This window comes from Sus scrofa, chromosome 1, assembly GCF_000003025.6.
Source record: "Sus scrofa isolate TJ Tabasco breed Duroc chromosome 1, Sscrofa11.1, whole genome shotgun sequence".
NCBI classification, from domain to species: domain Eukaryota; kingdom Metazoa; phylum Chordata; class Mammalia; order Artiodactyla; family Suidae; genus Sus; species Sus scrofa.
Window position 1 is genome coordinate 165,476,508 of NC_010443.5, and position 16,328 is coordinate 165,492,835.

Genomic DNA, 16,328 nt, shown 5'->3' on the forward strand with positions numbered 1-16,328 from the left:
GTATGTGTTTCTACTTTCTTTCTCTTCACTAATTCTCATTCCTGTCAATTCTTTGTCTTTATTTAAATTTTTTTCCACCTTTATTGAGATGTAATTGATGTATAACATTGTGTAAGTTTAAGGTTGATTTGATAGTTATATATTGCAAAATGATTACCACCATGGTGTTACCTAACATGGCCATCCTGACACATAATTACCATTTCTTTTTTTGTGGTGAGAACATGTAAGATCTATTCTTTTAGCAATGTTCAAATATATAATACAGTATTACTAGCTATAATCAGCCACCATACTGTACATTGGATCCTCAGACCTTGTTAATTGTATAACTGAAAGTTTATATACTTTGACAGATTTTTTCCCCATTTCCCCACCCTCCAGCCCTGGAAATCTCTAGTCTGTTTCTCTGAGTTTGGATTTTTTTAGGTTCTACATATAAATGATAATCATACAGTATTTGTCTTTCTCTTATTTCACTTAGCATTATACCCTTAAGGATCATTCATGTTGTCGCAAATGGCAGGCTGCCCATCTTTTTCATGGCTGAGTGATACTCTTCTCTGTGTGTATGTGTATGTGTGTGTGTGTGTGTGTGTTTGATATCTTCTTTATCCATTCATCCATTGATGGACACTTAGGTTGTTTACACACCTTGGCTGTTGTGAATAAATGATGCAATGAACATTGGACTGCAGGTAGTTCTGTGAGAATCTGATTTCAGTTCCTTTGGATATAGCTGCAGGAGTACAATTGATGGATCAAATGGTAGCTGTGGTTTTAATTTTTTGAGGCACTACATACTGTTCTCCATGGTGGTTGTGTCATGTACTATTCTCACCTATAGTACACAAAGGTTCCCCTTTCCCCATATCCTTACCAACACTTGTTATCGCTTGTCTTTTTTTTTTTTTTTTTCCAGGGCTGTACCCATGGCATATGGAGGTTCCCAGGCTAGGGGTCCAATTGGAGCTACAGCTGGTGGCCTGTGCCACAGACACAGCGGTGCAGAATCCGAGCTCTTTCTGCAACCTACACCACAGCTCATGGCAACGCTGGCTCCTTAGCCCACTGAGCGAGGCCAGGGATTGAACCCACATCCTCATGCATACTAGTCGTATTTGTTTCTGCTAAGCCACGACAGGAACTCCTCTTGTCTTTTTGATGATAGCCATGTAACAGGTGTGAGGTGATACCTCACTGGGGTTTTGATTTGTGTTTCCCTGATGATTGGGAGATGTGGAGCACCTTGTTGTGTACCTGTTGGTCTTTTTTATGTTTTCCTTGAAATTCTTCATCTTTGGAGAGAAGCGTATTCTCATTTTAAACATCCACGTTTGCTCTTAGGTTGCCACTAGGGTGTCTGATGACTTCGATTTTTGCCTTTGGGCTAGAATCATTAGTTTTCTCTCATGTGTAATTACTTTCCCAACTCATTCTCCTTTCAGACAGGAACAAGGAGTCTTCGTTAAAACTACTAATTACAAATATTAAAGAGTGAAGCAGATAGTCCTCCAAAGAGCAATCTGTAAGGGAAAGCAGTACCTGCATAAAATGGAGTCTCTTAGTAATCCATAAAAGCTCTCAATCATTGTGTTACGTAAACCTGATTTTATCCTCAGGCTTTATTAGCATGGCTCCTTCAACTTACTTTGTCTCCTTAGGGGACAGCTCCAACACTTTAGGTTTGCATCTAAAGCTATTTTGGCCCTTTGTCCTCAGTTTTTGGTCCACTTAAAGCAAAGTCCACTTTAGTGTTTCTAGCTGCTTTCTGTGGAACTGCTATGTAAGAGATTGTTCTGAACTTGCCTCACAGGTTTTTGCTGCAGTAATCCCTCAGAGATTTTGTAGAATTTTAGAATTCCAGAGTCTTTTGTTTTAAGTAGCCTTAAAGGTTCAAGCTCTGAGAACTCTTTGTTGTTATTGTTACTGATTTAGAGAGACTGTGTTTAAATGACTTTTTTTTTTTTCCTGAAATCTGTGCCTTCTCTACAAATTGTAAAAAGGTTTTTCACCTGTTTTGTTAAACTCCAAGCACTTCTTCATTCCATGGGAATAGTGCTTTATTGAGATCTTGTGTATGTTGGAATTTGAATGTAGTCTATCCCTTTGTAGCCATCATCTCTATAGTTCTGGTGTAGAGATGAGGTTTACAAAAAGTTACTTTGTTCAGGCTGAAAATTTTACCAAGTTCAGGACTTTATCAGGAGCAAATCATTTTAGTCCACATACAGACTGAAAATTTGACTTGCATTTATTTATTTATTTTTGTCTTTTTAGGGCCACACCTGCGGCATATGGAGGTTCCCAGGCTAGGGGTCAAATTGGAGCTACAGCTGCCAGCCTATGCCATAGCCACAGCAATGCCAGATCCAATCCTTGTCTGTGACCTGTACCACAGCTCACAGCAACACTGGATCCTTAACCCCCTGAGTGAGGCCAGGGATCAAACCTGCATCCTCATGGATCCTAGTTGGGTTTGTTAATCATTGAGGCATAATGGGAACTCCTTGACCTGCTTTTAAAACAAAAAGTGTACAGTGCTTTCATGTGTAGTAATATGTAGCATATCCTTTACACAGTGTCTGTTTTTTCCCTTTGTTTCCTTCATTTGTATGACAACTTTGACTTAACCTTGAAAATTCTAGTTTCTGGAGCCTACGTAGAAACTCCTTCTGTTTCCAAAATTAAAATGGCATTTATTTCCCAGTTTGGCTCTGTAGAATCTGTAGCTTAAAAAAAAAAAAAAAAAAAAGAGGGACGGAAAACGCTAGATTTCTCTATAGTTCTTTATAGATGTAACCTCCTTAGGAATGTACCTTCTTTGTTACTAAAAGTGACCACCTTTTATACTGAAAATAGGCAGCTCCTGGTAGTAAAAGCAGTAGTGACTGTGATGGCTCCTAACTATGTAGATATTCAGATACTGATTTGTATTGAGTTGGAGAACTCTGCTGGAGTGAACCTGTATCTAAGATCCAGGAGCAATTGCTTTGGAGAGAAAACCCCAGTGAGAGCTGTTGACTTGGTCACCGAGCAGGACAGGCTCAAGTGCTGGTTTCCCTCATGCTGTCAGATTGCTCTTGGCTGAGCAACAGAGAGAAAAAGAAGGTAACTTTTTCTCTGAAAAAGACTAATTAGAGAATATAAGCTCCCCCCTAAGGTTCCCATGACTTGGTCACCAAACAGGGATATCTGTGGCTGAATAAGAGGAAGGACCTGCTGAGGTGTGGTGGGCTGAGAGCCAGGTGCTGAACTTAGCTCCACTTGTATTTTTAATCAAGTATCCTCAGAGAATGTCATGCTAGCTTATTCTCTTTATGATGAGAGATTTCTTTTTCTCCAGGCCTGGGATCAGGTTTTCTGAATCTGATCAAATCATCAATTAGATGCCCAAGTGTGATACCCCAAAATAATAACACGGTTCAACAAGTTACCAGAGCTGAGGCGCCCAGATGAGAGCATCCCTTCCAAGTTGTCCACCTGCGAGGCTGTGTACATCTTCCAAGAATGCTGTTTTTGGCATTTTTCTTTCTATTATACATTTAGAATCTACCACATAGCATTCTTCTCTTGATAGATATTTATCTTATTTATTTATTTATCTATTTATCTTTCTAGGCCCGCACCCACAGTATATGGAAGTTCCCAGGCCATGGGCTGAATTGGAGCTGCAGCTGTTGGCCTACGCCTTAGCCACAGCAATGTGAGATTTGAGCTGTGTCTGTGACCTACACCATATCTCACAGCAATGCCGCCAGATCCTTGACCCACTGAACGAGGCCAGGGATCAAACCTGAGTAGTCTTGGAAACTAATTGGGTTCTTTACCACTGAGCCACAACAGGAACTCCTATCTTCATCTTTAAAAAGATGAAGTCACTAACTAAATATTTAAAATAGCCAAAAGTCATTCTGGGTCTTACCTGGTAGGTAGTATAGATGAGAGAGTGGTCTGATGGGGAGTTCCACTTGGGGCTAAAGATGAGATCTGATATTTTCACTTGGTTAATCTTCAGGTTCTTAAAGCAGTTTTGAAGAGGTATTTTGAAACTATTTTGGATAAGAGAAGAATCAATGAAATAAGTACATTGTTTCTGAATGTGGCTCCTTTGATGATCCACTTACTCAAATATATCTGTTTTGGTTAAGTATTTTGTGAAGTCTTATTATCCTCTAGTTTTAAGACCCTTAAATTATTTCACAATAGCACAAATCAGCATTTGAAGCTAACTATGGTCAGAGAGTACCCAATACAAAGGAAACAGTTCAGAAAGAGAGAGCTACAAGATCAAGTGGGTTATGAGGAGAACTACATTAAAGTTGTTTTGCAAGTTCACCTTACACTAGGTCTCAGTTTTGTAAAAAGGGAATGATAATAACCAAGTCATTTTGTCCATATTGTAGGATTGTCGTGAGGTATTTTTTAATGGAGCATGACTTATAGTGCCTTATGTATAGCAGTGTTCAGTAAATGTTAGCCATTTTTATTATGTTGTTTCTTTTTTTTCTTTTTTCTATTTTTCTTTTTAGGGCCTCACTTGAGGCACATGGAGGTTCCCAGGCTAGGGATCAAGTCGAAGCTACAGCTGCTGGCCTGCATCACAGCCACAGCAACGCGGGATCTGAGCCTCATCTGCAAACTACACCCCAGCTCACGGCAACACCAGATCCTTAACCAGTTGAGCGAGGCCAGGGATCAAACATGCAACCTCATGGTTCCTGGTTGGATTTGTTTCTGCTTCTCCACAATGGGAACTCCTGAAAATGTGTTCTTTCTTTCTTTTTTTTTTTTTTTCTTCCATTTTTATTATGTTATTATGACATGGTATTGCCTGGGAAAGAGGAAGAATTGAGAAGTAGAGGGATGGGGTGCCGTGTGGAAAAGGAAAAAGTACTAACAGTTACTTTTCTATTAGATTTTCTATTAGACTGGCTTTTCTTTAGTTTTTAAAGTTCTCCAAACCAAACCTGTTCAGTCATACTCCAGTGACATTTACTTTAACTTAGATACATGTCATGAATGACATGAGTAATATTTTAATTTTCAGCTGTTCCTAAAGTTTTTAGTTCTTTATTGAGATTCTGGTTATATTCTGAACAACAAAACAAAGCAAACCAATAACCTCAGGATCCCCAAAATATGGTGTTGAGGATTTGTATATCAAATTATACAAACCAATTGTATTATGTTCCTAGCTTACATGGTTTTTGTATATTAAAAATGTGTAAATCTTATCACTTGCATTATGTTGCTTTTTAAACAGATGAAGATGAAGATGGTGATCGAATTACAGTGAGAAGTGATGAAGAAATGAAGGCAATGTTGTCATATGTAAGTATATTACAAAAGAGGACTCTTAAATGTTAATGTAATTGAGGATGTTGTTTCTTGGCATAATGAAGATATAAGAGTAAATCACGATTGCTGTAACATTTTTCTATATAATATATAAGGTTTTTAAAGATTTCCTTATGTGAAAGTTAAGAGCATTCTTTTCAAAAGACACTTACTGATCATATCATGAACATTAAGAATAATGCATCTTAATGACTTTTGCATTAGGTATGGTGCAGACTAAATGGACTATCAATTTCCTGTATTTTTTATGCAGTACTTAAAGTAACGGCTCATTAAAAATGAACCCCTGGGCTCTAAAAAATTTTTCAAAATCTACTTTCAACTGGAGATCTCCTTCACCCTTCCAAACAGACTATAGTTATAATGTAGCTGCAGGCTTAATATGGATACATGATTTAAAGATGTACCCTCAGTCGTTTTATGCACTAACCAACCCCTTATCCCCACCCCAAAATGAACTACAGGGTTACTTACTGAATCTAAGTGATTGGAATATGTCCTGACTTTTCTTTTGTGTTTCAAATTTCAGCAAAATTTTGCATTAACATTTGTCTGAGGAATAAAGTAGAAAAACAGAAAAAGAGGATTCATTTCTAAAAACTTCAATACTAAGCTTGAAAAATTCAGCTGCAATGAAGAGACAAAGCTTCCCTGAGCCCTGATTTGTTGTTTTCTCTTATTTCATTTTACTTTCTCTTATTTTGTTTTATCTGAGTTTGCAGTCTGTGTACAGAACCTTCCCTCATGGTCTGGTGGAAAGAGTATAGAACTGGCAGTTAGGAGACCACTGCTGTCCTCTGGCTTCCTGGCCTTAGGCAAAACACTTAACCTTTCTGTGCTGTAGTCGCCTCATCTGTCAATTGTGGATTATAATACTTGTCCTTTCTACTGCACAAGGTCATTGTAATGATCAGATGGGGTAATAGATGTTAAAGCCCTTTGAAAAGTTAAAAGTTCTATACAAATGCAAAGTGGTTTTATGGTGGAAATGATGGAATCTGGGCTCTTGCTTTTCAGTGAGACTCTAATCTTAGCCACAGTTAGGTTGTAGGTTTTTTGATAGACCTCAACTTTAACCAGGATATTGTTTCATTGTTATGAAAACTGTAAAATATCTGTATGGGTTTCTGCCAATAGTTTTAATTTAGGGTAAGAGGAAAGAGAACAAGAAGGATGGCATGATTAACAGAGCATTGCATTCAGACCAGCACAGAGTTGGAAAGTCAATTTCCCATTGACTTCCCATTAACTTATTTGAGAGTCTTTGTGCCCTGAGAATTTAGAGCAGGGCTCATCAGTACCTTGAAAGGCAGAGTAGGATTGTCTGCTGAAAGATCTAGCACTAGTATTGATAGATTGGCTAGCTCCCCTGAGAGTGTGACATGGTTATTTTCAGAAAACACACACACACACACACACACACACATGGGTTCTAGTGTTTTCATATACATCCAGTGCAGAAGGTACATTACTGACCTCTGTACTTTTATTATGTCTCTGTCATAACCACGTACAAAAGTGTGTTTTCAAAAAATGTACTTTTGGGAAGATCTAACAAATCGTGCTCTTTGAGAAATGGTACTGCATATGATCATAGTGATAACAGTCTTGTCCATTTGTAAGTGCCCACTGTATACTAGATTCTCAAGATATTTAATTTTCCTTGGTTTTAATAATCACTCTGTGAAGTAGATATTATCATCTGTGGCTTTCAGATGAGGACACTGGTTAAGAGATATGCCAAGGTCTTATGAATGTGAATATGGAATAAGTTCAGCTTCTCCTGTGCTAAAGCCCATGCTTCTTCACTGTTTTACTCTTTTTCTCTCTCATCCACCTTCTTGCACATTAGTACTGGGATCTTTCTATGTATTAAAAAACACAGTTCAACTGATTAAATTTTAAAGACCTTATTGGCTTTATTCAGTGATTCATGAATTGGGCAGCATTCCACCTAGCAGATAGACGGGCACTATAAAGGCTTTTATAGGTGAGAGGCAGGACAAGGAAGATATTTCAGCAAAGAGCTGATGGTTTCAGGCAAAGTCACCTTTGGGAGACAGGAGGGGTCTAACAGTGGCTTACCTCACTAGTGCTGACCAGGAAGTTTCAGTCTTAGTGATTAAGATGATATTCCTGGAGTTCCCGTTGTGGCGCAGTGGTTAACGAATCCGACTAGGAACCATGAGGTTGCGGGTTCGATCCCTGCCCTATGCTCAGTGGGTTAACGATCCGGCGTTGCCGTGAGCTGTGGTGTGGGTCGCAGACGCGGCTCGGATCACGCGTTGCTGTGGCTCTGGCGTAGGCCGGTGGCTACAGCTCCGATTCAACCCCTAGCCTGGGAACCTCCATATGCCGCGGGAGTGGTCCAAGAAATAGCAACAACAACAACAACAACAACAACAACAACAAAAAAAAAAAAAGATAAAAGAAAGATGATATTCCTGGGAAAGGCTAAAACTATTTAGGTTAGCTATTTTAAGTCTTAGTTTGGTGAATTGGGCTTAGCATGGGTGACTCCATCTTGGGCCTGTTGTCTGTTTTTGAACATATGTCATCACCATTATTACCCTCTGAATGATTCGTGTTTATGTACTATTTTAGTTGAGATATATCTATAGCATATGTTCCTTATGACTTATGCTTATTTTCTAAAATGCAGTGTTTTATTTTTGCATTACTGTAACATATTAGGGTTATGTTATTGTCCTTAAACTTAGAAGTCCCTGAGATTTCTTGAAAGCCATTTTTTAGTTTGTAGAGAGCTCATCTAGCTTATTGATCTGCAAATATTTGGATTTCATGAACTAATCTTTCACTTTTGAGAGACGTAGATAACTTAATTATGCCAAATAAAAGTATTAATACAATAGATAATATTATCAACTGTTAACCATTTTTATTAAGGAAAAATAGTGGGAGTCATTTAAAGATTCAAACAGTAGGCAGTACATAATCTCAAAAGTAAAGATGGTCATTAACACGAGTAAATTTAGTTTTATGTGAAACTCACATTTTTCTTATTTTTGTAAATTTGTTATGGATGGTGGAAACCTTTTTTCTTATGAATTGGCAGTGGTCCATAGAATGGTGTCTTAATGATTAAGTCCAGGTATTTTCATTAATTCACTTAATATTTATAGATGAGTACCTAAGGCACCAAGGTAGAGCTCAACTCTCCTAATTCTGAGTATTGAATCAAATGATTTTATAATGAAAATGAAAGTATCTCTGAGAGAAACAAGTTCTAAGTTATTTAAAATGTACATGGATTTCCTTTTCCCCTTATCTCTCCCTCTCTCTCTTTCTTTTTTTTTTTCTTTTCCTTTTTTTTTTTTCCCCCATTGCTGTTGTTGGCTGCATCTGTAGCATATGGACATTCCTGGGTCAGGAATGGAAATCTGAGCTGCAGTTGCCACCTGTGCCACAGCTGCAGCAATACTAGATCCTTAACCCACTGTGCTACAGTGGGAACTCCTCCTATCTCTTGAGGCAGCCCCTATTATCAAGTACTATGTAGAGTGAGGCTCTCAGTAAACAATTCAGAAGTAAAGAGTAGGGCAATCTCTGTCTCAAAAAGCACAAAGATCAGCCTGCTCTCATTTGCTGTCTTGGTTCTTGTGGTTGAAATTCCTTTGAGTTGCAATTCTGCCATAAAGAGAACAGTTTGGACTTAATCTCACAATACATTTTGGTTGATAGTCCTCAGTTGCCAACCTGTTACTAAAAACTGGCATTGGCCTTAATTTTTCAAATTCATTGTGGCTCTGCAAAATTTTGATTCCAAGATTTGGGTGGTGGCATAGGGAAAATACTGACAGATTACCACATTTTTTCTTGTAAAAAAACAGCCTAGTTTTCATGTGGAATTCAATAAATTTGTAGTTACCTTAGTATTTCTTTAAAAACCACATGGGGAAAGCAAAACTAGACACACTTTACCATAAATCCTTTAATCATTCTTAAAAAAAACTTCCACTTCTGAGTTGAAACTTGCAGAATTACTTTTTTCCCCTTTGGATATAAGCATTTTTTTGTCTTTGGACCAACAGAAGCATGAGTTTTTATCGGTAATTTAAATAGATTTTTGTATTAGACCTGAAAATGTTGCCTTTTTAATTGAAAACTTATCAATTATTTAAATTGCCAGCAGCCTTAGGCTGTTAATTTTATGTATGCCATAATAACAGAATACAGTGGTTTTTTGATACATGTGACACATGGAATAGTGCATCACGGTAAGGATTTGTCATGACGGGAGGTTGTTGTGTGCTGTTAAATAGTAACCAACATATTAAACAGAAGTCTGTTGTCATGTATTAGTACCATTTTATGTAAGTTATTTAGAAGTTGTATTCTTTTCTTCATTAGATACATTTTGAGAGATAATGAGAAGAAAACAAAGCTATAATAAATTGTCTTTTAAGAAAATGTATAGTAATTTGGTCTCCAAGGAGATATTTAATGTATTGAGAGAATTCAGCAGCCAAATGTTATTACAGCACCATTGTGATAGCTCTCTGAATTTTGTTATGAGTTTGTGTTAATCAACAATCTGTTTTTATTGCGTAGTTTCTTGTAAGTTATGTTGTTAGAATATTCCACTTCTGGGATCATGGCTTTTCCTCTGACACTATTGTATCTTTTTAATTTCTCCATAAAGTATTTTTTAATTAGAATTTGAAATGCTTTATTAGAAAAAAAATACACCCAACCTACATTTCTGAAAACTAAATACCTGATCATTGCTAATTATTTAAAGGATTCTGTTAAATATTCCCTTAAAGTATTTTACATTTTTTTGTTATTCTTGTTTTCCCCTCTCATTTTCTGGAACGATTGAAGATAATATGCTTCTTTTTTCCTCCCATATTTTTGTATTTGTAGTGCTGACTTGATTTCCTTATAGCATCAAACAACAACAATGCTAGGCCTTATTTATTGATTCACTGTAAGCTTTATTTATCATTGAGACCCAGTTATAGGAGGGGGTTATTTTAATGTTGACCTCTTTTTAGGTGACCTTTAATCAAGAAACTCAGTAGTACATTTTACTCTTATAAATGGATTCATATTTGTTTCTGCTAAATCCTTTGTCTAGTAAAGGACTTATTACACCTAGTTCTGTTGATACTCAGGCTTGTGTGAATGGTACAGAGTAGTAACAAGAATAATTTTCTTCATTTTGCCTGTCCTCTCTCTTTATACCATTTTTCCACATTGCTGGAAGAGTATGGGATGAGTGTAACTGTAATGCCTCCCATTATGGCAGAGACTTTGTGTTTTAGTGGAGTGAATGTCTTTCTTTTGGACTACTTGACTATAATGTACCTAGTTAGATGGTAGATGTCGGGTACTTTCCGACCTCTATAGCACCTTGTAAATTGGGGTATGATTGGCTTTATCCTAGTATGCATAACTTAGAGACTGCCTCAAAATTCATAATTGCTCAGAGTTGGAAGGGAACCTTTGAAGTCTTGTACAACTGTCTCATTTTATCGATAAAGAATCTTAGGCCAACAAGATCACATTCAGTTTGAGGTTACACTGCTAGTGAACGGGAAGGCCTAGACACAGACCTAGGTCCTGGACTCCCAATCTTCACTCCTTGTGGTTTTAAGTGATGTTTTTGTTTTGGCATTTATTGAGATCCCACTGAAGAAGCTTTGCAAATACTTCCCCCCATAGCAAAAAAATAGTACTATTTACTAGAAGGTTAGTGTCATTGCTTTTGAAAAAGAATGTAAACAAATACTTTGTGGGCTTTTGAGGTTTTCCAGATTTTGTCCTTCCTTCAAGCCTGAATTTTACCACAGAATTTGTTGCCCACTTAGGAGTGGAACATTTAATAGCCTCAGGGCCTTTACTGTTAGGAAGCTTTCTTCAAAGAGCTGAGATTGGAAGCTCATTTTCCGCATGGTGCTTTTAAACATGCTCCATATTAAGTAGGTCTTACTTTGAACTTACTTTGTGTGCAGCAAAATCAGCTATGTCTCCAATGAGTAACCATTCTTCACTACCTTTTTATTTATTTATTTTTTTAATAGCTGTTGAACAGTAGTCCCATAATTCAATGCAATCCATACAAACAAGTGATGATACTCAGTACTCTCCTGGCAGCATGGACAAATGGTGAAAGGAATGAGGCAGGAAAACCAAGTGAAATAAATTAATAGTTTTGGGAATGAGTTTATTTATTTATTTATTTAAATCAAGTAGTGACATTCTTCTAGCTGTAAGTTAAAGTTTTTTTTTTTTCTTCTTTTTTTTTCTTGCTTGCACCTGTGGCATGTGAAAGTTCCTGGGCCAGGGATCAAACCTGAGCCATAGTAGTAACCTGAGTCACAGAAGTGACAATGCTGAGCCCTTAACCATTAGGCCACCAGGGAACTCCCTAAAGTTTTGTTTTCTCATCCTAGTCATAAAATCCGACATTTTTCCAGAGGCAGATTGTTTTACCTCTCTTCTCTGTATTGTCTGGGATATGTGGATGTCCTTGAAATAGAGATGAGACTGTAGTAGACCTTTATTTAGTTCCTCTTGTGATGTATCTTGAGGCATCTTTGCTAGCAAGAAGCAGAAGCATGCTGAAATTTACATCAGTTTCCTGTGCAGCTCATGGAAGAAAAGGAAGAGAGAACAAGCAAGCCTCAGCCACGGTCATACCAGGGCACTCTGGGTGCTTCGAACCACCACTATTTTGTCATTAGTGTGGCTGTGCTCACAGTTCAGCTCCATCTCTTTGGAGGGCTCAATGTGGCCTAAAGATCGGTTTCTCTGGGGTCCTATGTTGAGGCAGCTGGTGGGAGGGGGCAGAACCACATAGGACGTCAGTCAGACCCTAGGGGGGCAGTGGATAGGAGCTTCCTTCCAGAGAGATGTGCGCCGTGAGGAAATGATGGGCCTCCAGCAATAGCTTTGCTATGGGGCATAACCAAGGTGTTAAGCTCTTGTTGGAAGCTCTTAATGAACCTGTTCTCTCAGGGCAAGTTTTACTAGAAACAAGAGGAGTATTTTCTACATGTATCTGAAAGGTGAACATAAATTTGCTATAATACAGTAAAGTTAGAGGAATTCAGTCAATTATCACCCTAGGAAATATGTCCAAAAAGGTGTAAATTGAGGTAACTGGAAATTTCCAAACAAGTTGTTTCTCTCTTAATATATGTTTCTCTGTTACATATATTATATGGTCTTAACTTATTCCTCACTGACTTTTCATTTATTTATTTATTTTTGATAGTAGTTGAGTGGTAGGCTAAATCTTTATTGGACCCTGTGGGAACTGGCTAAATAAAGCAGTCCATTTGTAAGGGAATGTCCTGTTTGGCCTGCTGTCTCCATAACCTGATGGTCCTGTTTTATTTAAGTGTTAGGTGCCCTGGAGCTATTTAAACTTCTATTTTGAAAGTATGGCCACATTGCTACAGCCTAGAAATCAGGTGAAAAGTCAGTGTAGACAGTGCTCCAAGCTAACCATGGTGATGACTGTGAAAGCTTCAGATGAGAGAGTCCTACAAGTTTTGGACCCATCACAGAAACAAATTTAAACTCCATCTGCCAACACACATTACCTTAAACTTAGCCAAGTTGCATTTCATCTGCCATTGGCTATCCAAACCTCTGTTCTGTTAAGACCATCTGGAGCTCCCTAACATCCTTTATGGTTTTACTGTCCAAAACAAATAGTGTTATCATTAAACCTGGCCAACTTACTGTCTTTTTCATTTTCAAATCACTAATAAATACATCTGTCCAATAGCATTAGCCTACAGACAGGCTCCAGAGTTGTTCCCTGTTGACCTTTTCACTGGAAGACTTCTCTGTGTGATTTTCTTTCTCATCATCTAATCAATCCATGACCATATGTGGATCCTTGGTCTAGAGTCACTTAAGGAAGAGCATGTGAACATTAAAGGCACCTCAAGGAAGGGACAGTGAGTTATCAGGGAGTGGGAAGACCTGAAGCCAGCCAAGTAAATATAGTTATTAATTTGGTATTCGAAATGAATTAGCTTCATATGTTTTTTTGACTTTTGGAGCAGCCGTGTGCTTCTAATAGGCTAGCATCATGGAGGGGGATACCTCTTAAAGTATAAGAAATAATTGAAAGAAGGTATAACTGAAGACACATCTGGAGTTCCCATCGTGGCGCAGTGGTTAACGAATCCGACTAGGAACCATGAGGTTGCGGGTTCGATCCCTGCCCTTGCTCAGTGGGTTAACGATCCGGCGTTGCCGTGAGCTGTGGTGTAGGTTGCAGACACGGCTTGGATCCCGTGTTGCTGTGGCTCTGGCGTAGGCCAGTGGCTACAGCTCCGATTCAACCCCTAGCCTGGGAACCTCCATATGCCACGGGAGCGGCCCAAGAAATAGCAAAAAAAAAAAAAAAAAAAAAAGACACATCTGGGTAGAGTTGTAGTTGAATTTCTGGTCATTTGACAGAGTTAAGATTGTTGAGTTCTTGGGAGTTCCCGTTGTGGCTCAGTGGTTAACGAATCTGACTAGGAGCCATGAGGTTGCGGGTTCGATCCCTGGCCTCGCTTGGTGGGTTAAGGATTCGGTGGTGCCATGAGCTGTGGTGTAGGTCACAGATGCGGCTTGGATCTGGCGTTGCTGTGGCTCTGGCATAGGCCGATGGCTGCAGCTCCGATTGGACCCCTAGCCTGGGAATCTCCATATGCTGTGGGTGCAGCCCTAGAAAAGACGAGAAAAAAAAAAAAAAAGATTGTTGAGTTCTTCACTAGGAAAACTACTATAAAATGCAAATAGTTGGTTAATTTGATTATTGCTATAATTACTGACTAAGCTACGTGTAGTGGGGTATGCTTGCAGTATTGATAAAACAGAAATTGGAAAATTTTATAAATAGTGGCAAAAACCACCATGCTTATTCTTTAGAAGTATATTTCTCACACTCTACTATTTACCTGTTGGAAGGCATGCCAAGGAAATTTAGGAAACCTTTCTGTTACAAATATATATAGAAGGATAATGAATAAGTCTGATTTGATAAGTAGGACTTGCCACTGAGTAAGTTAGAAGGTATAACCAATGAGAGTACGTAGTCAACACATGTGTATTAGTTCCTATTTGCCTCCTTCCCTTAAACATTGGGTGAACAACCGTTATGTGTAATGCACAGTGCTAGGCACTGTATGGCTGTCGTTTCTTAGATTATTGGGGACACAGGCCTTTTTGAAAGTGTGAGTAAAGTTGTTTATTCTTTTCCCAGAAAATTCACATGGTGCAACATTTCATATATAAGTTCAAGAATTTCATACACCCTGGGTTAATACCTGTGCCATGAGAGATAGTAAAATACACAAGATGGTCCCTGCCCTTAATGAACTTCCAGAAGGAGAAACAGACAATGTTTCTATACTACTCTTTTACTTACTATTTATAGTGTGGTAGTAATTGAGGGAAGGGAAGAGGATTCTCAGCCTTGATAAACAATTAAATTCTGCTTCTGGGAGTTCCCGTCGTGGCGCAGTGGTTAACGAATCCGACTAGGAACCATGAGGTTGCGGGTTCGGTCCCTGCCCTTGCTCAGTGGGTTAAGGATCCAGCGTTGCCGTGAGCTGTGGTGTAGGTTGCAGACGCGGCTCGGATCCCGCGTTGCTGTGGCTCTGGCGTAGGCCGGTGGCTACAGCTCCGATTAGACCCCTAGCCTGGGAACCTCCATATGCCGCAGGAGCGGCCGAAGAAATAGCAACAACAACAAAAAATAAATAAATAAATTCTGCTTCTGTACTTTATGTAAACATGTCAGTGATCTTGTTTAGTGGTTTCTGTGTCACCCTATTATTACGGGCATTTTCTTCTACGTACTGTTGCTTGAAAGTGGCCAGTTCATAGCTTTGTACCCTATTTTAAGATTTTTTTCAGGAGTTCCCATCGTGGCTCAGTGGAAACGAATCCGACTAGGAACCATGGGGTTGTGGGCTCATCCCTGGCCTCGATTAGCGGGTTAAGGATCCGGCATTGCTGTGAGCTGTGGTGTAGTTCCCAGATGTGGCTCGGATCTGGCATTGTTGTGGCTGTGGTGTAGGCCGGCAGCTATAGCTCCGATTGGACCCTGGCCTTGGAACCTCCATGTGCCGTGGGTGTGGTCCTAAAAAGCAGGAAAAAAAAAAAAAAGATTTTTTTTCAGGTACTTCATAAAAAACATTTCCCATATATCAGCTTTGGTTTTGATCTTCCTAACACCTTTAGGAGGTGAGCAGGGAAGGTATTTGTCTCATTTTCACAGCTGATAATACTGAGGCACAAATAGCATACCTTTCTCAAGGCCACACAGCTAGTAAATATGGAGCTGGGACCTGAGGTCACTTACCAGTTTGCTCACCTATTCATACAGCCAGTTTTTCATACAGTAAATATTTGTGGGATAGCAACTATCTGGCCAAGCCCTGTGCTAGGCAGTAGAGGAGCAGTGAATATATAGTTCTTTCCTTCAGGGAGCTCAGGATCCAGTCAGGGAGATTAACAAAAAAGGAAACAGTGTTCAATGTGGGAGGACAAGAAAGGCTCATAATTACCAGGCAGAATGATAAATGCTGTAATATGCCTAAGTGTTAGGTGCTCTGTGAACATGAGGAATGGTGCACCTGATCTAGCTCTGGGGGCAGAGAAGGCTACCTAAAGAGGGCGGTGTCTAGATGGAGTAGTCTAGGACACAGGGATGGAAGGGTGTTTAAAGGCTCAGGTGGGAGTTCCTACTGTGGTATAGTGGGTTAAGTATCCAGTGTTGCTGTAGCTGTGGTGTAGGTAGCAGCTGCAGCTTGGATTTCATCCCTGGCCTGGGAACTTCCATATGTTGTGAGCGTGGCTAAAAAAAAAAAAAATAAAAAAAAATAAAAAAGCTCAGGTGAAAGGATGCCTGGTGTATTGAGGAAAATGCCTGTGGTTAATGTAGTGTGGACAGGGAGGGGAGGTATGAGACAAGGTTTGGAAGGAAGGTG

The 16,328-nt window shown here is 39.0% G+C and overlaps 1 protein-coding gene across 13 annotated transcripts in view; it reads left to right on the plus strand.

Moving 5' to 3' along the window:
- Window positions 1-16,328, plus strand: part of MAP2K5 (mitogen-activated protein kinase kinase 5) — a 275,190-nt gene that overhangs the window by 18,245 nt on the left and 240,617 nt on the right. For all 13 annotated transcript variants that reach the window (XM_021100479.1, XM_021100474.1, XM_021100477.1 and 10 more), the window contains exon 3: window positions 5,267-5,334. In XM_021100479.1, the coding sequence (XP_020956138.1) occupies window positions 5,267-5,334 (68 nt within the window). The remainder of the gene's footprint in view (window positions 1-5,266; window positions 5,335-16,328) is intronic.